The 23,405-nt window shown below is 43.5% G+C and overlaps 1 protein-coding gene across 1 annotated transcript in view; it reads right to left on the reverse strand.

The window, feature by feature from the left end:
- iqsec3a (IQ motif and Sec7 domain ArfGEF 3a) overlaps positions 1 to 23,405 on the reverse strand; it is a 94,071-nt gene that overhangs the window by 34,809 nt on the left and 35,857 nt on the right. The window contains exons 3-4 of the mRNA XM_071536369.1: positions 14,537 to 15,284; positions 3,300 to 4,603 (exon numbers count right to left, since the gene is read on the reverse strand). Of these exons, the coding sequence (XP_071392470.1) occupies positions 3,300 to 4,603; positions 14,537 to 15,284 (2,052 nt within the window). The remainder of the gene's footprint in view (positions 1 to 3,299; positions 4,604 to 14,536; positions 15,285 to 23,405) is intronic.

A 23,405-nucleotide genomic window follows, 5' to 3' on the forward strand; every position in this document is an offset into this window, starting at 1 on the left:
CAGAGTCACGCTCCGGCATTGAGTCGAAGTTAATCGGCTTTATTGTGCACTTATGTTGTGCTGCGGAGCTTGGCAGCGAGCAAAGAGATAATGTGTGTTTTGGAGCTCCAATCTTCTAAATTTGTGTGAGACGGCTTAATTGGGGCAATATCTTAACAAAATCTTCGAGTGTTTTTCCACCCAAGGGAACACAGAGTATTTTTCTTCCTTGTGAGATATTTTGGAAAGCAAGGAGAACTTCTACAGAAATGGGTGAGGTGGCAGAAGAAAAAAAAAAAAAAACACTGCTTGGATTGAAATGTTCACAAACTTTTTGTCCCAGTTCCCAAGGTGCCAGTTCACACAGTGTTGAAAGAACTTTTAATTACATCCACGACTTGTAACAGAATGACTAATGAGAATTTCAGGCTTTGTGGATGGTTGCCATTATTCTCTGGATTCACCTCCTCATGTATTCCAACTGATTGGTTCCATCTACTCCATCAGTGGTTGAGCTCAACTTTTTTAATATCTGTGAGTGGGTCCGGTTCATTTATTTCAAAGTGGGGGAGGGGGGTTTAGGCCCTCGAGGATATGCTCTAGGTGAAAAGCTAATTGAGCATATGGTGAATCCCTCCATTTAATAATTCCTTCCAGGTGTGCTGCTGGCGGCTGAGCGCTGCAGCGGGAGTCGCACTGTTGCAAAGACTTCTGATGGGGGAATGCATATATACATATATCTTTACAGCATAAACTAACAGTAGACATCATAGTAAATAGTATCACACTGATGTAAGTTATATGAAAATAAGGTCTTTTCAGGTAAACAAGCATAAATCAATGCTTTTCTGAATATATAACTGATATATTATATTGGACTGGAGGTCACAGTATATCCGGCTTCTTATTCCCCACTACAACACTGGATGAGAGTTAGTCACATTCAGGATTCATGTTATCTCCCGACACGCCAACAGAAACGATTCACTCAGCGCCGGCCCCGCTGTCGTCACCATGGCAACACTCCTTCCACCTATCTGCTGCTGCCATGTAGCCACCTTTCACCTGTCTGATGCGAGTCTGGGGGAGTTTCTTATCGGCTCTTGACTTTGTCACTCTTCACTAGGCAGGGAGGGAGGTTGAATTCAGAATGGATGAAGGGCCGCAGCCGGCAATTATGAGCAAGCTGGGATTTGTTTGCTTCTTTTGTCCATTCGGGGAGCTAGAGCGGGAACTGCAATGGGAGTTGGGTGGTGGTTTTGAATGTGTATAAAGTAAGGAGAGAGGAGTTATCTCAACCATACACTGATGCAGATGATGATTGTGCTTGTGGTTTGAAATACATGCAAAATCGCTACCCAAGAATCGCAGTTGCCTTATTCAAATGTCAATGTTTTTTTTTATTATTTTTTGTCTTTATTCAAATGCCAATCATGAAATGAAAATTACCTAGAGATGTTACAGCTTTGCATGAATCTCTCATGCAGAAAAATGTATTTGCTAAACTATTTGTCATTATTTATTTGCGTCTATTTCCTGTATTTATTTCATGTTGATTTCACTCATTATTTTACATCACACAAATTTGACATGCAAGCTGAGACAAGGTAGAACAAATAGGTGAGAGAGAAAATGTTTAGTCACATTTGTTACACTAAGCCTGCACTGCTGCATCTATGCATTCGTTTCCTCCAGGATCATCATCAGGGAGGCGGCAGAAGGGGAAAAAAAAAATCTTGATCTAATCATTACTCTTCCGATTGCATGTACACATATGCTTCAAGATTTACAAATGAATGTGTGGGTATGAGTAATGAATGGGTAAGGATTATGTTATATCAGCACTTCTCAAAAGCATGAGGGGAGGGGATTTGATTTGCATATGATCTCATCAAGGGTTTTAGTGAAGTCCATTAGCAATGTCATGTAAATATCATGAAATACGACCATGCTGTGAGGAATCAGCACCAGTCAACCTGAGTTGGACTCGCATTTCCTTCATTTCCCTTCCTTTATTAATTTAATTCCTTATCCCCCTTTTCACTGAATCTTCACACTCTTCTCTGTCTCAATAATTCATCCTCTCTCCTTCGTTCTCATTCTACACCTCCCCTCCCCCTTCCTTGTTCTCGTTTTTCTCTCTGAGAGGACAGAAGCCACTTCAGATCTAGCTCAGGACTTGGCCTTCGTCCTGCCTCTCCGTCCAACACAATGGAAAACTCTGAAAAGTGCTTGTCCAAGCTCTTTGAGTCCAGGGAGCCCCATGAAACTTCAGGTCCACATGAGGAGGAGGGAGGGGGGGCTGTTCTCTAAATCTCATTGTATATTCTCTCCTTCCCCAATATAACCATTGTCCTTTCTCTCCACCTTCACACACAATTACAGTGTACAATATGTCCTTCGGCTACTAATTACTGGATCACAGCATACTGTTTCCCCGCCTACACAATACAGTAGATCATATAGATGTACCGACACAATTTACAAACAGACTATTTTTGAACACAAAGACAAGCATAAGGCAAAAGCCACAGCTGTAGAGGAAATGAGAGAATTAAGTGTCCCACATTATTCAGCTTTCAAGATTTTGTTTGCAAATATACTATGGCTTAGGAAAAGAATATTGTTCTTCACAATGTTTTGCAAATAAATGTAGTTTAGACAAAAGATGAAGACCAAGTCATCACAGGCAGAATAGTCACAGTACTGGACCTTGAGAGACCTTGAGTGGAGACTTTCCAGTTCAAATGCTGCAAACTGTCCTGATTGGAAGGATTTCAGTAATTCTTTAGTGAAGGAGCCAAATTAGTCTGAAACACTACACAAACAAAATCAAATGTTAAGAATGACTCTATTGAACATCCTTGATCATATATGTATATAGAGGGAAATTTGAATTCCTATAATAGGGGACCTTAAAAAATGGAAAGAAGGAAGGAAGGATGGAAGTAGGGAAGGAAGGAAAGAAAGAAGGCAAGAAAGAAGGAAAGAAAGAAAGAAAGAAAGAAAGAAAGAAAGAAAGAAAGAAAGAAAGAAAGAAAGAAAGAAAGAAAGAAAAGCACATTTCACTGTTCTCATAAACATCATAGAGAAAATAGACTAAAGGACTACATAGAACGTACTCTCTTAATCAGCAATAACCAAAACCTTCAGACACCCAAATGTGAAAACCAAAGCCCCCACCTGAGAGAGAAAGAAAAGGGACTCTTCTAAGCTCGCATATTTGAGATGTTCTTGTTTGTTTTAAGTTTGCTGTCAAACGCAATCAGACTCATCTAATCATGGAAGAATGAAAGTGCAGCTTTTGAATGGCTACTCACACGTTGAAGAGGTTGAGGCCGATGCGGTAGAGGCGTTTCCGCATGACGTCGGTGGACAGCGTGGGCGACTTGCAGCTGGCGGGGTTCTCACAGTGGTAGCGCGGCAGGCTGAGGATCATGGCCTGCAGCGCCTCCTTGGACGAGGCCTCGGATGTCGAGCGCGCCTCTGTGGACGTGCTGCTGCTGCTCATCTGCTCCGAGCTGTTGTCCGCCGTCTCCGAGCCGCTCCTCTTGACCTCCAGGGGCTCTGCCGCCGGGGAGCTCACCACCGGCACGGCCTCCTGCGGTGGGGGGGCCTGAGGGGGTTCTGCGGGCGGCGCTGCTGCCACCACAACCTCCTCTAGGCCTTGAGGGGCGGCCATCTTGTCTAGAGGGGTTAGGGGAGGTTGCTCCTCTTCCCCTAACTCCTCTTCGCTCGGAGGGGGGTCGGGGAAGTCGGCGTCCTGCTCATCCCCTTCTATCTCGATCGCTTCCGGGGGCGGCGGGGGTTCTTGAGGGGGTAGAGGGGGGTCTATGGGTTCTGCTGGGACTTCCATAGGGGGAGGAGGGGGGTCTTGTGGGGGGCCTGGTGGGACGGAGGTCGGAGTGGAGTTTGTTGCGGTGGAAGTAGCCGTGACGGTGGCGGAGGCTCCTCCTTGTTGGACGCAGTTGCCAAGGGCGACAGAAGCGGAGGATTCCAGGACTGAGGATGACACGCGGAAGTTCTGGCTGTCGATCTGCACCGTCACGTCCCGGAACGCCATCATCAGCTTGCTGGCGCTTCTCGACAAGTCGCTCGGGTCCACCGGGCCTTGATGAACCGCTGACTCTCCCACTCCACCTCCTTCTACTCCACCTCCTACTCCCGCAGCTGCCGCCGCTGCCGCCGCCGCCGCAGCTGTGCTGAAGGACTCGGCGCTGAACTGGTAAGTGCCGCCTTCTTGCAGTGAACACATGGTCTTCAGGCTCCAGTTGCTGAGGGCATCATCGATAGACTTTGCCAGTGACTGGACCTGCTCGGTGAAGGAGTCTTCCAGGTCGGTCAGGGTGCCGCCGACAGTGGCGGGCAGAGACGGTGAGCGCACCAGTGGGATGCCCGCCAAGTTGCAGCCTTCTGCCAGGGCCCGTTCAGCAGAGAAACCCTCTGTGTTTTGCACGCGGACTTTGCGCAGGGAGATGCGCCGAGGCAGCCGGCTCTCCAGCAGAGAATTGCGGATCTTCTCAAAGTTCTTGCTGAGCTGGTACTGGCGGAAGGCGGTCTGGATCTTGCAGGCAGCGCGGCGGGAGATGAGGTGGCCACCGTATTTGTGCTCTAACATTTCGATCTAGAAAATAGAGGGAAAGAAGGATAGAAAAGGGAAAAAAAATTATTGGTGGAATTCCTGTCATTGCTTGAAATTTCAAAAAAACAAAAACAAAATTATTAAAGCCCATAACGAATAAATAACAGATACATCATGCTATATTGTCAAGTCTTTGAAGAAAAATTAGAAGCAGGCCAACAATTGAGTCAATAACAAAGAACACAAGGGGAAAGGATGAAAAATTCAAAAGGTACACAGAAATCCGCAAACAATTTGTGTTATTTCTTTGGAACTTTAACACAGAAATGCACTGACTACCTATTCAACAAACTACAATACAGATGTTGGAAGAAGGCAAGTGAATCTCCCAACACAAGTTGCAATTACTGATGAAATACTATAAGTGACTATCAGGAATCAAGGATATATGACTATGACAGTGATGAATGCATATGGATAAGAACCTGCACACCACACTTAATATACAAAGATAGGTGAGAAAGAATACCATTGCCAAGGTCAAAGAGGGCTCTGTGTGCCTGTGAGACCCATAATCCCTTGCATCATGGCTGGATATATTAGTGAGAGGGTAGCACGTATGCCATGTCATTACCAAGAAAAAGAGGGTGGAAAGAAGACAATGAAAGAACAGGTGAGGAATGGGATAATTGTCATGGAAAAAGAACTGAAAATGCCAGGAAATGAAGAGGCTTGTCGTTGATTAAGTCCAGTATGCATTAGCAACAGGGTTCATATGATAATCTCAAACATTTTTATTATTTTGTTTTGCAAGGTGGCTTTGTGAACAGTTTGGTCAAAGCTGTCGTCTGAGAGAGAAACAGCACAGTAATAGCTGACTCATACACATTTGGACAAACTGTTCATTTCCTCGGCAAATAGAACTCATAATCTCTGAGAATTCTATTGAGATGCCCTCCACACAACTTTAAATTGTCTGAAACTGAGCGAGCCATTAATCTTGCCTGTGAAAAATTGCTTCAATGCTGTGGGAAATAGATAGAGATGTAATATGGCCATCCTCATCTGGCAGCAGCTCAAACACTGGATGAAACCTCTTTGAGTTTCCCAGAACAATCAGGGTGTGGGTATCTTTAGAAGTGCCCAGAAAGAGCTCTTATCTTCTCAAGTCACTCTCTCTGGAAATCCTTTTTTTTTATTCAGTCTAAATCAATGAATATAATTCTGTTTCTGTTCTAACCTTATCAAGGGCATGAGTGTGGAGGAAGATCTATCTTTCACAAAATAGCACCTAACCCTAAACCTGGATATATATATATCATGTCAGTTTAAGAGTATTGAAATAATATGTAAGTATTCTAACTGTGCTATGTAGATATGTAATGTGCACATTAAAATAAGCATATAATTTAATTCTATAAGAAAATTGAATAGCTTGCTGTTCCCTCCCTCAGTGCTATGTTAAGGCTTCTTGTATCAGGACGATGTGGACATGAGGATTAATTCGGTCCACGTAAAATAACCCCCCTGTAAATTCAAAGGCAATTGAGTGAATGGTTTTAGAGAGGGATACTGAGGCCATGAGGGATCAAAATGTGACTTTCAGCCACTAATCTCCTCTCGCACAGGCCCGGACAAAGTCACCCAGCCACCTCCTATGGACTTGTGCAAAGAGGCACTGATAGGCTGTAATGCCTCAAGGGTTTGCAATTTGTGATAAGTGGTTAGTTCAACAAGATGCAGCCTCTCCCATTGTCATCTGAAGAACCGAATCACATACAAAGCTCTTTAGAAAAGTGGAATGACACTGAGAAATCCATCTTATCTACTCCATTTACATTTCACTGCAGAGCCTCTGCGAGGGGAGGGAGATGTACTGAGAATATTAAGGTGTTTTTTGAATAGGACCGCGGCTCCGAACTCCACTGTATCTGCTGATGGCGACTTCTCAATAGAGTACATTGCTTTCGCTTCCTGCAGGCTGGTTGAACTCATGCCTGTATTACCGACCAGGCATGCAGGCCACATGCCCCGGGGCCCCAGACGACCAGGGGCCCCAAAATATTCTGAGTCCCGCGTCCGTGTTCAATGCATTTTGCAACATTTCACTAATTTCAATTGAAATGTGCAGCCAAGTGGGACCCTGACACACACTTACCTGCCTCAGGGCCATAGGCCACAGTTTAAAATGAATGATCAAATTGGATCAAAAATGGGGCCTCCACAGAAAATTTTGCCTAGGGCCTCCAGCAGTTTAGAGATGGCCCTGTCCATGTTTTTGACTCACATAGACACAAAGCTAGATATGACAAATAAAAAATAATAGTTAATATTCAACTAATACTAAATTAATAACCTTACCTGGGTGGGCTCTTTCACACTGAAGGTCGACCTATGTATTTCCCAGGTCATTAATCTGGTGTGAAAGGCGCCACTTTAAACAGTCTCATTCTTAAATCGTGGTAATGTGGGCAATACAAAACAAAACTGATCTCATTTTCAATCTCATTCAGTTTGTTTGTGATACGGGACATTCACTATCGAAACCACATATCACATATCACATATCATCAATCACCAAGCATGCCAATCATATCCCAACCTCATCCCAATCTGGACTCTGCCTTTGTGTTTGTGTTTGATGATCTAGCATTTTGACTAGTCATAATGTAATAAAAGATATCTTAAATTAGCATTTTGACTAGTGATAATGTAATTAGAGATATCTTAAATTAGCATTTTGACTAGTCATAATGTAATGAGAGATATCTTAAATTAGCATTTTGACTAGTGATAATGTAATTAGAGATATCTTAAATTAGCAGTTTGGTTGGTCATAATGTAATGAGAGATATCTTAAATGCTAATTTACAATATCTCTCATTACATTATGACTAGCCAAAATGCTACTTTAAAATATTTCAGATATCTGTATTGAGAACTACTGGAACTACCACTGCTTGGCCTATAGTGCTGCAGCAGCTGTAGTAGCAGCAGCAGCAGCAGCAGTGTTGTTGCTTGCCACTACTGACTAATACCACTCGGCTTAAAAGTACTGCAGCAGCAGCAGCGGCATCCACCGCATTCCCTGGAGCCCCTGGTAAAGCTCTTACTGTGGACTTTGACAAGGGCCTACAACCCTATAAGATCAGATAAGCTAGCCGCCATGCCACCCGGTCCAAACTATCAAAATTAACTCAAATTTTTTTTTTTTAGTTAATTTTGATAGTTTGGACTGGACTGGTTTGCATCTCTTTGTACCAACCACCAGCTCTTCTAACCCTAACCTCCCCTCAATCGCGACCACCAGACCACCTTTAGTCGGCTCCTGGCTGGCAGGCTAGCTTCAGCGGGAGGCGAACCGCGTCTGTTCGTACCATCCACCACCTCTTCAACGAACCGCCATCGCTAACTGCCAGACCGTTGGATGTCACATGCTTCTTAGGTAGGTGTGTGTGTGTGTGTGTGCGCGTGTGTGTGTGTGTGTGTGTGAGATATAGGCCTAAATGCTGTCTCCAGCCGGTCTAGCTGCACCGGGATGAAAGCGGCGAACAACTCGAAATTGTGTGGTTGAGTTCAGAAAATCAATAAAAAAAAATACATGTATATGAATACAATTAAGCTGTCCAAGTAATCCATTTTGTCCAACAATGTCTGATAGGAAATAATTGCAATATTCCCTGTAAGTCTCCTTTTTCTTTATGAGCAGTGCATTTAGTGAGTATCATCCAGTTAGATGCAGAGCACTAATTATATACTGGTGGGGCAGGGGGGTCTAGGTACAGACAGTCAAACCTTTTCAATAAATTTCAACATTTAACTGTTTTTTTTGGTCCTTCATTCTCGCCACCTATCACCTCGCCTCCTTAAAGCCACAACCTGCAATCCAAATGTAAACAAAGGGAAGCCCCACCACCTAAAACTGGGATCTAAAGCTTGCCTTGGGGTTGGACAAATGTTATCACTCTCAAATTTAATGAGCGAGCTCTAGATAGAAGGAATGGCAGTTTGTAATAGCTAAATCTGAGTTTCAGATTACTTTGAACCTGTAAAAGGTTTACGTTTGTATTGTCTGTGCTTACCGAGAGGTGGGGGGCCCAATAGGACATGTGTGCCCAGGGGCCCTGTGGTTGGTTAATACGGCCCTGGTCGAACTCACTCTGAATATTCATCACTTTTTAATCTGGACTGTTCGGTGATGGCGGCGTGTACACACTCGCTATGACAAGGTTAGCCTTATCACTTCGACTGCTCTCCGAGACGGGCCTTGTAAGTTTTTTTAAAAGACAGGAGTGGAAGTAATATGCTTGACCTCATTACTCAGAAAGGTGTCTCTCATCAAAACAAATTTCGTAAAGAGTGCCACTGCAGAGGTGCCCTTGGATGTGAGAGAGGGCCCTCAGTGTGGCCGCGTTTGATTAAATGTGGCAGTCTGGCTTGTTTGTTTTGCCTTCTGTGCGAACCGGTTCGGGGACGCTGAATAAAGCATTTAGGTCACGTCGCGTTTTTTATCTGAGTGTGTATCTGATACACTTTGCCATTCCATTTGAATTACAGCCAGCAGGGCAAGCTGGGAGGAGATGGATGGAAGGAGGAAGAATGGAAAAGGAGGAAGAAAGAGCTAATGACTGAGCAGGACAGAGGGGGAATGTAGATTTAATTTTCATTTTTTCATTTTTTTTTTTTTTTCAAAGGAGTGAGCAGCCGTCTCTCCTTAGTCATTTTTCTTCATTGAGACAATAAGAAAACTGAGGGAGACTGGGTAGGAAAGACACAGAAGAGAGGTTTCTGAGACCAGGCCAGCAGAGATACATGTGGCTCCTATGTGGTGGGGGTCAAGACTGCTACGCCATCCACTCTGGGAAAATGTAGATCATTGATGCAGAAAGCCAGGGCAAAGGAAGAAGAAAGAAATGGCTGGGTGTGGGTGTTAGGGAGCAGGCGAGACACAGACAGAGGTAGAGAGATGGACGACCGTGGCAAGAGCGGCACTGCAGAAAATCCCCCCCCCCCCCCCCCATTAGCCGACTGTCAGTTCTGCCTCTGATCACTTCACTAAGTGCCGATGGAGAGAGATCATTTCGGAGACGCAGTGGTTTGAGAGAGTGGCGATGACACTGCTGTGTTCCACCAGGGTGTCTAGATGGATTTTGACAGGTGGATCAGCACCATCCTGACCCCATGCTCCCCCTTTCACTGGGAAACACTGGGTAGGAAACAATCTAGTGCAAAAACGGTGCCAAGACATTGGAGCACGTTTAGGGAAATAGAAGTGATGGGAGATTTAACCCTTAGCTTGGCTCTTTGTTAAATCATCACAACAATTTGAGAGTTGCACCAAACCATGTGATATTAAGGTTATCATAGGTCTCTAAAACTCTTGAATTCAAATATGCATCCAAAAACACAATGGCTTATATAGGTTCAATATGAGTATATGGAAATTTGAGGTAATGATCTTGCTTAACATTGAAAACTTTGAAATAGAAATAACTTGAGCTCAAATGCAGAGGCATTTCAAATATTTTGGAACCACAACAGCAACAGTTGATGGATTTCTTGGCATGAAATATGGGACTTTGTCTGTCTATATATGAAATATTAATACCCAGAGGCTTTCAAAGGGAATGCGTTCTGAGTTTTAGTCTGAAAATGTTTTTGCTTCGAATGGAGATTTCTCTCAAAACTAAAGGTCAGACTGTCTGTAAAACACAATTTGTTTTTGTGTGATTTTGAAGAGCAGATTTTGCTATTCAGAGTAAAGTGCCATAATTTCTATCTCTTCCCTCTCCTGCTGTAGCATTGTGAAAATAGCCAATTAGAATATAGCATTAAATGTCTGTCTTATAACCTTCACCTTAGCAAATGTTAAACAAAGCTGCACAGCAGACACATATATTACATTTTGCTTTTGACATTTGTGCGTAATTTGCAAAATTTAATTTGTAAAGGGTAAGCTTTGAATTTTTGGAACCCCATGTTCCTGATAACAAACCAAATGCACCTTTCAGGACATGTTTTTCGTTTTAGAGGAAGAGCCAACTTTGTATTATTATGCAGCACTGCAAGAGCAAGTCAGTGGAAAACTCTTTCTCTCACTGTGAGCCATTCCATGAGCTGCAATAATAAGTAATAGGACTGTTTCGAAGAACTTGCAATTTATTTAAAAGAACATAAAGAAAATATACAGGTTTGGCGCTAAAGACTTGGTCCTTCATCAACTTTCATTAACAAACCCTAACAGGCGACTACTGCCAATTTTTCCAAAAATAAAACACTGCCATAGAAAAAAAAAACCCCAAAAACTTTAGATGTCCTAATCTTGGAATCTGGCATGATAATCAATGACTGCCTTTTAAAATCCCATACCAGCCATATTGAGATTAAATATTGCCCACTCTTTTCATTGGTGGTTTTTGCCATAGTGAAACATTGATTCATGTGTCTCAGCCAAAGTCAAAGCTGTTGTGTGGAAGTTAAACAGCAGATGATTACATCTCGCACACTGCAAAAATGAGGGGCAAAATGCAAAACCCTGGTTATTAGCTTTCAAGCTCATGCACATTGTCTTGTCTACAGCACAGAAACATCTGCAGGATTAATGAGAACGTGTTATGTAACAGCAAAACTGGGACACAACTAATGCTGACTGTATTACAAAACGCAGACGACAATAAAAAGTCTCGATGTCATCAGAAGACGGTGAGATACTTTCAGCTGACATGTCCTTTGCCTAAGTTAGTTAATTACCCAAAAAGGTTATTGGTTATTGAATGACTGATTGAATCCTTGACTTTTGCGTCTAACCTTTACTTGTGAGAAGAATCTGACCTTATATTTTCAGTGAATGCCACGAACATGGAAAGTTCAACTTTTCCAAAAAGAAAACACAGAAAAACTGGAATGAGATAAAAACAAGTACTTGACAGGATTCTATCAACCTGTCTCAATTACAGACATTTACAGACAAATAAATAAATAAATAATATTGTATTGAAGATGGGCAAAACTATGGGATAAGATCTATTTTCACTGCTGTCAGCAACGTGAACGGTGTCATCAAATTTGTTAATCTACACTTTTCTGCATCAGCAAAGACACACAAGTAAACCTATTGAACATATTGACGCGCAACACAGAAGAAAAAAAGTTTGTCCTGAGAAGTTTTTGCTGATGAAGAACCCTGAACTGGCCCTTGTTTGATATTGCATCTCACTTCTGTTTTTTAGTGAAACTATGTGGGAATACAGGCCTTCAGATAGCACTTCTCACTGCTAGTTTTACAACATTATGGAGATAAATGGCATCCAATTCATGGCAACCTAAATATAACACTTACTCAAGCAGAGATTTGTGGCAATTAAAGCCCAATACAAAATTGAGGGAGATGGACAAGTGGGACCTTAATAACAGCAATTTAGAGTCAAGCTTCATCCCCAATCACTTATCATCTGGGGAAAACAAAAGGCTACGCAGCTGACACTGATTGAACCCACACTACTTTCTTTCAATGACCTCTCCATCTGATGAACAACCTCACAACAAATTTGTTGGTGCTATATGAAGAGAAAAACACAGTGATGTATTTCTAAGGCCGTGACTGAGGGAGGAAAAAGGAATGGCCCTTCATCTCCAAGGGAGCGATTTAAATAGACTTTGAGCAAGCAAAAGTGCAGTGCAAATTAGTCTGAGACACACTGGATTTGCCCTGCTTCACTGAAAAAACTTAAAAGGGGAATATCGCTCAACTTAAGACTTTACATGTGTAATTGCTATGACCTCAGACAGTCAAATAACTAAATAACTGTTAATGCTAAAATTCAGTCTTTCCACTCTAAGGGGTTTTTTAACGTTTGATGGCACCCTAAATATAAACCACAGTAAGAAAAAAATGGATTCTGGAGGTTGAACGGTTGAGTTAACGCGGATTAACACTCAAATACTCAGTCATGAAGTTCTTCCACAGCAATCAAGGTACCGCCCTGCCGATCCAATCACCCTCACATTGATCTGTGGATCCATCAGGTCCCTACACCCCCAGTCGTTGGCGGCGCAGTGAAACCTTGTCGGGGTGCATGTCTGTACAGACAGAAGATCAATCTCACTGATCGGGTATCTGTAGCATTGCTGACAGGGAGATGGCGAGTACGGGGGGAGGGCGGCCTTCAGAAGTGAGATTAAAAGAGTGAGAATGCAGGAAGGAGGGAGACGCGGGGTGGAGGCTGAGGTTAAACTTAAGGTCACAAGGAGGGAAGTGATGGGTGAGAAAAAAGTGGTGAGAATTGGGTGAGAATGGAGCTGAGGGAAGAGTGAAGCAGAGCAAAACCATCCATCTCATTGAATTACATTAGTGTCTGTGACCAGTGATTTGAAAAGTGAATTTAGTAAACATGCATCATAATGCTTCTGCAGCTCATATATCGTATAATTCCTTTACTTACACTGAATTTAAACAAATACGGCCACTGTGAGAATCAAGTCAAATTCAACCTACCACCTCCTTCGGTCTGAATAGATTTTAGATTCACAGTCAAGTCTGGAAGGAGCCTTAAGGCATGGAAACATTTGACACCAAAGCTTTGATTCACAGACTAGAATCAGCAAATCCTCTTACTGTATGTTTACTGACTATTTAAAGCATGATTGCTCTGGGTTATTGATAAAATGCGGTCAAGTGTGCACACTGTAACAACAATGAAAGTCAAGGCTTGAGGGAGGGAGGTCCGCTATCTTTGTGCATTATGAATAAACTGATACCCACTTTTCAATTCAAGTCATGAGCATTGGGAAGCAATGTGCTATCACTATGTTAACCTTGATGAACGTCCCAGTTGACGAAAGTTGCACAGGAGACAAGTGGGAGCCCACAGACTGGACCCAAATTCTGCTGTGTATCTCTGCCTTACCTGCTTGAAGATCCATGGACTGGGGGATGATGGTTAGATGGTTAATAATGATAATGGATGGTGAACTGATGGCTCTTGAAATGGAGATGATGATTATCTGATGATCCCCAAGTCCCTGATGAACAGCATGATGAAAACACAAACATGAGAACATGGAAATGCACACGCAGTCACAAGTTCATACACATATCAGCATTAATCAGTCAACCAGAGGACAAACTGGTTTAGCTGTCTGCGATACCGTGAGGACAGATAACAATCACATGTAAGTGAGTTTCTGGCTTCCTTTATTCTCCATGGAAATGGGAAATTTGTACTTTTCATCACCTAATGAACGCAATATCTCATACATCAGCAGAGAAAAAAAAAGATTTTCATTCATGCAAATACAAATGGTGATCCTTTCTTTTTTCAGTGTCTACATCTTGCCTTTATGTGTGTTTGTGTGTGTGTGTGTGTGTGTGCACATATGCACGACTGAAAGAGAAAAATATGGAACCCATCAACCTGAAAATCGCTGTACACGAGTCACCCTACTCTCAGTAAATTACAACACAGCAGTAAAAACAATTGAAGGAATAAACTCTGTAATTGCTGTCAGAAAATTCATCACTCCCAATCTGTTGAAAGACAAAACCATGTTAGGATGACAGTGACAACAATGATGGTGGCAATGACAATGATGAGTCATGATAATGAAGAAAAAGATGGCTAGTCCCATTGGCATTAAATAACTCTGGAAAAAAATTCAGAGCCAAAATCATCCAGTCAATTGATACAGCTTGGATAGCAAATGTCATCCAAAGTCCACCAGTGCCAATAGAGATAAAACGACAAACAAGCAAAAAAAAAAAAGAACGAAAAAACAGCCACAAAATACTACTCGCCACACACTGACGCATCCAAACAACAGCTTTGACCCCAAAGCAAAAGGCCTCCACCTCAGACAGTAAACATCACAAACATCTAAGACCACAAAACGTACAATACACACAGGTCAGGTTACCCCCCCCACCCCCCACCTTCACCCAAACAATACAACACCCCCCCATCCCCAACACAACCCTACCTGCTTATTTTTGAGGTCGAGCGAGAGCTCATAGTCGGAGGTGGCGGAGTGTGAGCAGGCCCCGTTGCGCTGCACCCTCAAGGGCGAGGCCGTGTGGTGCAGACTGGCTCGCCTCCCCGCACCACCTCCTTTTGCTCCTCCCCCTTCCTCCTCCTCCTCCTCTTCCTCCACTGCTGCCTCGCCCTCATGCCTGTCGGCCAGCACCTCCTCTCCCTCTTGCTTTCTCTCTGCCTCCCCCACATCCGCCTTTTGCTTCTCTCGCTGCCCCTCCTCCTGCTCGCCTCCGCCAGGCGTCGTCGGGGTCGTCGGGGTCGTAGGGGCGTCCTGTGCCGCTTCCTCACTCGGGACCTCAACTTGGGGCTGGAGCTCAGGCTGGGGTGTAGGCTGAGGTTCGGGTTCGGGTTCAGGCTCGGGTTCAGGCTCGGGTTCGGGTTCCGGCTGGGGCTTAGCTTCAAACTGGGGCTGTGGCTGAGACTGTGGTTGAGTCTGTGGTTGTGGCTGAGTCTGTGGCTGCAACTGAGGCTCAGACTGCAGCTGGGGCTGAGGTTGAGTCTGTGGCTGTTGCTGCGGTTCAGGCTGTTGCTGTTGCTGTTGCTGTTGCTGTTGCTGTTGCTGTTGCTGAGGCTGAGGCTGAGGCTGAGGCTGAGGCTGGGTCTGGGTCTGTGGCTGCGACTGGGCCTCACACTGCAGCTCCCCCTCTCCTCCCTTCCCTTCCTCCCCCAAAGACGAGTCTGGAGGAAGGTCATCGCTGCAGAAAGGAGGAGAAAACGCAGAGTGAGGTTGCTGCTGCATCCGTGGTGAGCTCTGACCTCTTCTCCAGGCTGCCTGGGTAAGTGGAAGTTGACCTCTCTGTATGATCTCACTCACTCTGCTACCAACTGTGTGCAGTGGGGGAGGGGGGGGGGGCACAAGGCCGGTTCATCTATCTGTTCTGTCTGTTTCTCTGTCTGTCTAGACACACCACTGACAGACAATGAAAAGAAGAAAAATATACAGCACAGCACAGCTGACAAAACCACAGTGTACAGCAGTAAAAAAGAAAAAAAAAAGAAAAAAATACGATCAAAAGCGATTACAGACTGCAGCAAAAACTTCACAAGAGAAAATGTGAAGAAACAATAAGTTGGGACCAATAGTGATACACACAGACACACGCACAGAACACACACACACACACGCAGACATGGGGAACAATCATGCAGCTAACACAAATGTCCGTGTGACTATACACTGTATGTATATATTATGTGTGAGTGGTTGCATGGATGTGGCATTTTTATGGAGCAATACCAACATGAGGTGCAACCTGTCATAGCAGGACACACAGGAGGGAGGGGGAAACTGTCTCTCTCTTAACAGGCCAGCTAGTGTCTTTTATAATCTTTTTTTTTATGCTTCAGGTTTTCAGTGCGAGTTCTCCCTCTTCCTCTCTCTCTGTCTCTCTGTCACACTCTTGTGTGTCAGTGTCTTTTTCTCTCCCATTAGACTGCTGTGGCCTCGAGCTTAATCATTCCTATTGGACTCCAGCTGACTTCGTGCGGATGAAGTCACACTAGCATTGCATTTCAGGCTGGCCCTGAAGGCTCTTCATGCCATTATGTGATTAGCATTGAGAGTCTAGAGCAAAATGGTCTACACAGCCTTCGACCAAAATGCACACCCATGACAGATAGGAAACTAAAACATGATTCATGGTCTACGTTTCATGAGAATGCCTCATGTGTTTGTTAAATTGACAAACGAATGAAGCAATTTGTTCAGTATGGATTTGAAATAACCCAAAATGTCTGTTTGGATTGAGGTAAACAAGATTTTATGTAAGTGAAGCTTGCATTCTGTGGAACCATGCAGTGCATCTACAGTAGAGGATGACTGACGTGTGACACGATCAAACCCTCTTTTTACCCCAAGGCTTCAGAGATGACAGTGTCAGCCATTTGAAAGATCCTCCCCAGAGCATCTCGATCAGTTCTTTGGGGTTTAACGTTGACTGGTTTGACTTTCAGGCTCCTTTCCATTTTGACAGCATCTTGTGAACCATTTGCAGTTTCTTCCTTTCCCAGTTCTCTGCTGATGGCCATGAGAAGCACCTAAAGAGCTTCAAAACGTGTGATTTTCTTCTCTAAAGACTCCGTAAGATTTTCTTCTCTTAAGACTCCATAGGCTGTATGTACGCATAGTGAGTTATAGCGATGAGTTGATGTATACCAATACCAAATAACTATGCGAATTAGAATTCAAATCAAAATTCCAAGTCATGCTTATGTTTGTCTTTCAGTATTGTTCCAGTTCTCCTCCTTTTGGCTAACGTACATGTAATGAAGAGGCAACACGTTCAGCATCTCCAGATTAAATCTGAAGACCCTTTGAATTCAAGCCAGGTTCGCACACTGATCGCATTATCACTTCCTTGACAGTGGTTGCGGCCGCAGCTGGGCGTGATATTACCAAGATTAAGATAAGACGTTTTCCTCCCTTATTGGATGCGGTGATAAGATTGGAGTCAGCGAGCATAAAATCAGGACATTCAGGCTGGCATATGCAGAGTGCTGCAGAAAACCGGCATGATTCTCCCCAAGGGGGAAGGGGCTTCACGCCGAATGCAAACATCTAGTCTAAACAGCATTGCACAGTGGGGTTGGTGCAGAGGCATCGAAGCACCGTCGATAAATCTACTTATTTCCCAAAGCTGCACGTACAAGTGGGAAGAGAGGGGAAGAAGTGGGGAGGAGAGAAAGACTGAGAGGATATGAAGCCTCTACATGACCCTTCTGACTCCTCCAAATGTGTGTGTATGTGTGAATAATGTGTGTTATTACTAAAGGCGTGTGTATCAGTCTATATATGTGCTATTTTTCATTCTAATATTTGGGAGAGCATCATTATCTGTGTACCCAGCCTTAAAACTGAAAAAGATACAAACAAATTTGTGTACTGAAAAACACCGTCTGCATTTCCTTCCTGCACAGGAGGCTCGCTTTTCATTTTCATCACACATGGCAGCACATAAGCTAGAGGAGAAAGTGTCTTTACTGAGATATAGCTTGGTCTGCGACTTCTAAAATAGAGCTTGTATGAGTAATGAATAATGAATAGGGAAATAAAGCCTGGTGCCTCTGCACTCAGCTGCAGGTGAGCTTTTTTCGAGCAAAAAATAGACCTGCCCAGAAAAACGGAGGTCTTCTTTCAGGAGAAGAATCTTGCCATCTCTGTTCACAATCTTTTTCCCCCATTGTTATGAATCTATATGTGGTTTGTCCTGGTTGCGATTTGCTGGAATACTTGTTATGGTGAGAGAGAATCTGACAACCAATAGGCTAAGCAGGCTGGATTTAAGTCGAATTTTGATAAGGGAACCAAATAAAGTTTACACGCTGTGCACCCGGATAAGGTGTTTAAAAGGGATTAGGTTGTGTGTGGATACAAGGTGCGAGAGGACACAGAGTAAATCACCATGTAAAATGAACAGACGCTGATAGCATAATGTGTATGTGTGTGTGTGTGTGTGTTTGTTTGTGTGTACATGTGTGCGTCAACTCGAGTTTTCGTAAACAACTCCCCTCTACTTCAACTCCCCTCTACGACAGCTCCACTTTCCCCCTCCAAGTCAGTCATTCTTCGCTGCATATCAAATTCTCCCCATCCTCGCCTCCTTTCATCCATTTTTGTCAAGCTTCCAGTCATCCTCTCTGTCCAACTCTCTCTCTCTCTCTCTCTCCCTCCCTCTCTCTCTCTCTCTCTCTCTCTCTCTCACTCTGTCCTCCTCCAGGTAAGGAGATTGAGCGGTTCCAGGTGTCAACGTGACTGACGAGGCGGAGACAAGCCTTGGATGCTGCCTGGCTCTCTCTCTCTTTCTCTCTCTCTCTCTCTCCCTCTCTCTCTCTCCCGCTCTCACTCTCCCTCTCTCTGTCCTCTCTCTCCTCTCCCTCTCCATACGTCAGTATAGAAGACAGATGAGCGCAGTGGCCTCCGTGCGTTCCGTCCAGAATGTAATTACAACGGCCGCTGACGTCTCTTGCTCACCCATCCATGACTGTTAACGGGCTTATGTGATTCGGCATGGGTCGATGCCGGTCCGAGTCCAGGTCTGTCTGCTTGTGCCGCGCATTGTTTATGTGGTGCGGCCGGTGAAGTGTTACAACTTACAATACTGTTACAAGCTCAATTTCCACCAGCATAGCACTCCATGTAGTCAGTGGATTGTAAAGAATCTGGGTTAATATCAACTAAATGGCTGTATGTCTAATTCTAAATGAAAGTGCACTCTAACAAAGAACAAAAAACTTGTATTACAGTATTGAATCAAGATGCATGAGAGTGTAGGCTTCAGTTTACTTGCGGCTGCAGATAATTTCCATATGCACAGCCTATGCAACTGTTAGAGTCACGTGTGTATTACCCATTTTGCAGCATTGCAGGGATGTGACGCATATGTGTCCGGTGTGTGTGTGTGTGTGTGTGTGTGGTATAGTGTGTACATGTGTGCACTTCTTAATCTGCTTTCTATGTATGTATGTATAGGTGCAGTCCCTCTGCTGTTTCCACTGCCCTTGTAAGGAGAAAACAATCTTTTTAATGATCGCTCTCTCTCTCTCCAACTGCTGCCAATGTTAACATTAAACACTCTGATGCTCCTGGCATATCCACGATGAAACAAAAAAGATAAAAAATAATGAGATTTAATAAACATGATATCAAGAACTCATATTTTTCTGAATATCATAGGCGGGGGGGTGTAGTCCCCACCAGCCTTTTATAGTATCTCTCTCTAAATGCCTTGTTCCCTTGCAAATCCCAGAGTTCTTTGAGCCTCATGGCCATCTCTGTTTTTCTATAAAGAGCCCCTTGTGTGGCTCAAATGCAGCTGTGGGCCATTTTTGATATAGCAAAATAAACATTAGCAAGCAAAAAGACGCATTTTGGAAATGGTGTCTAAACTGACAGGAGCCGATGCTTGGATTGTTGTAGCTGTATTTCTCTTCCTTTATTTAACCAGAACACATTCTCATTTATATGGTAGGTGAAGACATCAAACAGCCTGGTCGATTGATAGATTATCCCATGCTCGTAATGTGAACTCAGTAGCTCTCGGCTCCTTTGACTTTCATTAACCTTGCTCCGCGCAGTATTTGCAGTGTCATCACTGTAGAGGTGTGCAGCGGCAGAGATTAGATATCTGGGCTTGTGACCAGTAGGTTCAGAGGGTACATCCTCTGGTGGTCCGCAGCCAAGGAGTTGCTGAAGAAGGCATTATGTGCCGAAAACTGCATCAGCACAAGTCATAGCAAATGAGCTCCCTGAAGAAGCTGCTCGCTGTGATCATGTCTTGCTCAAGGATAATAGTTTTGTTTCACTCCTAGACAAGGGTTTTGTCATTTTTTCAATTTTTTCCCATGTAGCGCTTCAGTTTTTATAATACATTTTTATTGCAACATATTCAGTTTACTAACATATTCATTTTTTATCCAGCCAACGAGGCATTTCTTTAATCATTTGTCCTTTAAACCAAGCTAAAATCCAACAATCTTCAGTCCCCTTGTCACTAATGCTAAGTCCTCCTCCCTTTCCCACTCCCCTATCTGCACTTCTGTTTCTCCTCTCCCTCATTGAGAATTAATCAGTTCATCAGGTAGAACACAAGGGCAGACTGGTGAGAAGAAGATTCTGCATAAATAAGCTTATTTCCTCTTTCCGATGCATGAAGAGGGTAATGTATGGGCTAAATTTGCCGAATATATCACCCGAGTGTATTTGAAATTCATCAGAGTTCCTGCAAGGGAGAAAAGCATGACTTAGTGCCACATCCGCAGCAGGGGTTTTACACTGAGGGGGAGACCACAGCGGAAAGGGCATCAGTTTGTAAATCGAGGTGTTTAACAGTGAATCTGTGTGTGTGTGTGTGTGTGTGTGTGTGTATGTGTGAATTATTGCTGCAGTTTCACCATTTTCTTCTAAGCTGCATCCAATTCTTTGCCAATAAAAACATCTCCCACCCTGTGACAAAACCAACCAAAAGCAAAACTAAGCATTCTGCACCACAGCCAATCCACTTCACTTTCACACTGGTGCATTTCCAACCCAAGAGAAAAACAAACAAGCAAAAAAAAAATAAAATGATGATGATGACTCTGCCCTGACAGTGACGCATACTGTTTCTATGCACTCAAAGCTCTATTCAATTTTGCACTGTCACCATTTCTCTGCAGAACGCAATTCATTTTCATCCTGGTTCGTTTAAGATGCTCTCACCCCTGATAGCTAACACTGGCTATTAAAATGCACAATGTCAGCTTCGAGCAATTAGCATCAAAAAGAAGTGGCGACCATCAAATTGCTACACGGGTCGCTCTAATCGCAAGGTCAAGTTCAGTCATTTTTCTGCACTGTTAATGATCATCAAAGAGTACATAACATAAATGCCTTTCTTCTCTCCATTAATCTATAACCTATCCCCTTGTTAACCTCCCCACTTAGGGCAAAACACGTGTCTATGTTCTCAAAGAGAGCAGCACGAATCACTGATCGCCTATTTAGCTCCGAATGGGACACTCCGCTGGCTTTCTCTTGTTTAGTGTCTTTCAAAATACAATATGTTAGTGTGGGCTGTCGGGGCTCGGGGCTACAGGAGGAGACTCCAGGGCGAATGAGATTGAGTTGAGAGAGAGTGTGGGTGGGTGGTAGAAAAAGATGGGGGGGGGGGGGCTGTCTGCTGGGAAATGGGGTGGATATGAGATGTGCATTACGAATAAGGGAATAAGGGAATGTGAAGAGAGAGAGAGAGAGAGAGAAATGAATGGCTATGGCAACCCGACAGTGTCAAAAACCTATTCAAACCAACTCAAACTCAAACCATCTCAGACAGATAAGCTTATTAACTTATGATGAATATGGATGTAACTTATTAACATCAGCAATACCAACACACATGGAGGCATACATGGAATGTGCACACACACACGCACAGCTTATGCCCTACTCCAGCACAGTGCCCATGATAATGACTCACAGGAAAGCACACTATAACACAAAAAGCTCTCTCGCAGTTGCATTTTGTACCTGCAAGCATAGACAGACACACCAGCAACTTAGTCAAATCAAGTGTCCACTTGATTTGGAAGAATATTATTTCCATTTTCTATATAAATTGCTATTTATACATCTTAGAAAAAACATTACCTGAAGTTCATAATTCAATACCTGTAAAATATAGAGCTAGTTAACTTTTATGCTTTAAAAAACTGCCAAAATTTGTTTAAATTGTTTGGTATCAGGCATCTTATGAGTATACACCACTTTTTTCAAATGGCAGATCTCTTTTTTGGGACAAAGACTTCATTTCTGCTAGAGCACTGATCAGCTTGTCCAACTCCCACACATAAACCTTTAGCAGCTGAACCAGAGGTTAAAGGTCGTGGAGGTCTGGATCTCCACTTGATGGATGCATCTCATCACTGATGTGCCGTCCCACTTCATGAGCACACGCCTACATACACACACACACGCACATAACACACATGCACATACACATACACTCAAACTACCTTGTGATTAGAGTACAGAGAACAAACTAGCCTCTTTGTCCTGGTAGGTGTTTACTCTTGTTCCATCTGCTTTGATAGCATAAGCTAGAATGGAAATTGTACAGAGAGGACTACTAAAACCATGTGTGTATTATCATTAGTGAGTGTGTGCATTGTGTGTATGCATGTGCGTACCATGTGAGAGTATCTTGGGCATGTATTTGTGTGAAATATACACAGATACCTAATGCCACTGTAAAGAATCAAAACATGACAATCCCCCCAGGGCTGCAGAATAAAACCCAAAATATGAATAAAATAGTATAGGATCAAACACATCCATCTGGCCCTCCCTTAATCAAGAGACAAAACGCCATTATATCTTGTCTTTGAGTCTCTGCTCTTCCATGATCAAGGTCGTATGGCAGCACACATCAGCTCCACGTAACACACAAGACATCCGCAGCACCATAGCTCCCTTAAGAGCCACCCTGCGATTTGCAAACCAGACAAAGGCCTGAAAAGGACTAAAGATCCATTTCACATGCTTTCTGCATATTGTGTAATCTCCAGAGAGCCAGAAGCATATTCTTGGCCATGACGACCGGAGCTCCAGCGTGGAATGGATAACAAATATAGCCATGACATGTTTAAATCATGAGATAGGGAGAGGGTGAGTCACATGGCTAACAGTATCTATGTTTTTTTCTGTTCAACTCTTTCCCTCGGGTGAAGAAGTTTCACACTAAGCCTTTGCGCTACGTTGTACTCGGTTGATTTGTCCCATTAGAGCGTTGGCCACAAACTGATTGCAGAACATTGGAAGAATGTTCCACAGTGCAATGGACCGTTCCATTATACAAAAAAAGGGAAGGAGGAGGCATTACTCCTATTCTAGAGGTTAAATGAAGATCGCTGTAACATGCGTGGAGCAAGTGCGCTATCTGCATGCTGATTAAGTAGCACTAATAGCAAGCGTGACCAAATCTACACTATAAAACTTCACCACTAGATATGCTGTGATGCATGGGAGGTGGTGTCCCGCTTTGTGCTTTCTGCTCGCCTCATTTGATCAATCTTATAGGATGATAGATTGGTTATGGAGATGCCAATCAATACCGTGCTCACTTGGGTGGGACGATGACAGCGCTCATAAATAGCACTATTTAGCATGAAGCAGCTACAGAGAGAGAGAGAGAGAAGAGGCCGGGATAAGAGAGAAACAGTTTGTAACTCTGCATTTTTATATGTAATCCATACATTCTGAATGCTGGGAGTTCACTGTGGAAGATCCGGATCAATGTGGACCAATTTATGACTCTGGAAAGTGGAGCATCAGCCTTTAGCTC

This window comes from Centroberyx affinis, unplaced genomic scaffold, assembly GCF_046629955.1.
Source record: "Centroberyx affinis isolate AG114_WGS23_722 - 3 ecotype Tasmania unplaced genomic scaffold, CSIRO-AGI_Caff_v1 ptg002864l_1, whole genome shotgun sequence".
Taxonomy (NCBI): Eukaryota; Metazoa; Chordata; class Actinopteri; order Beryciformes; family Berycidae; genus Centroberyx; species Centroberyx affinis.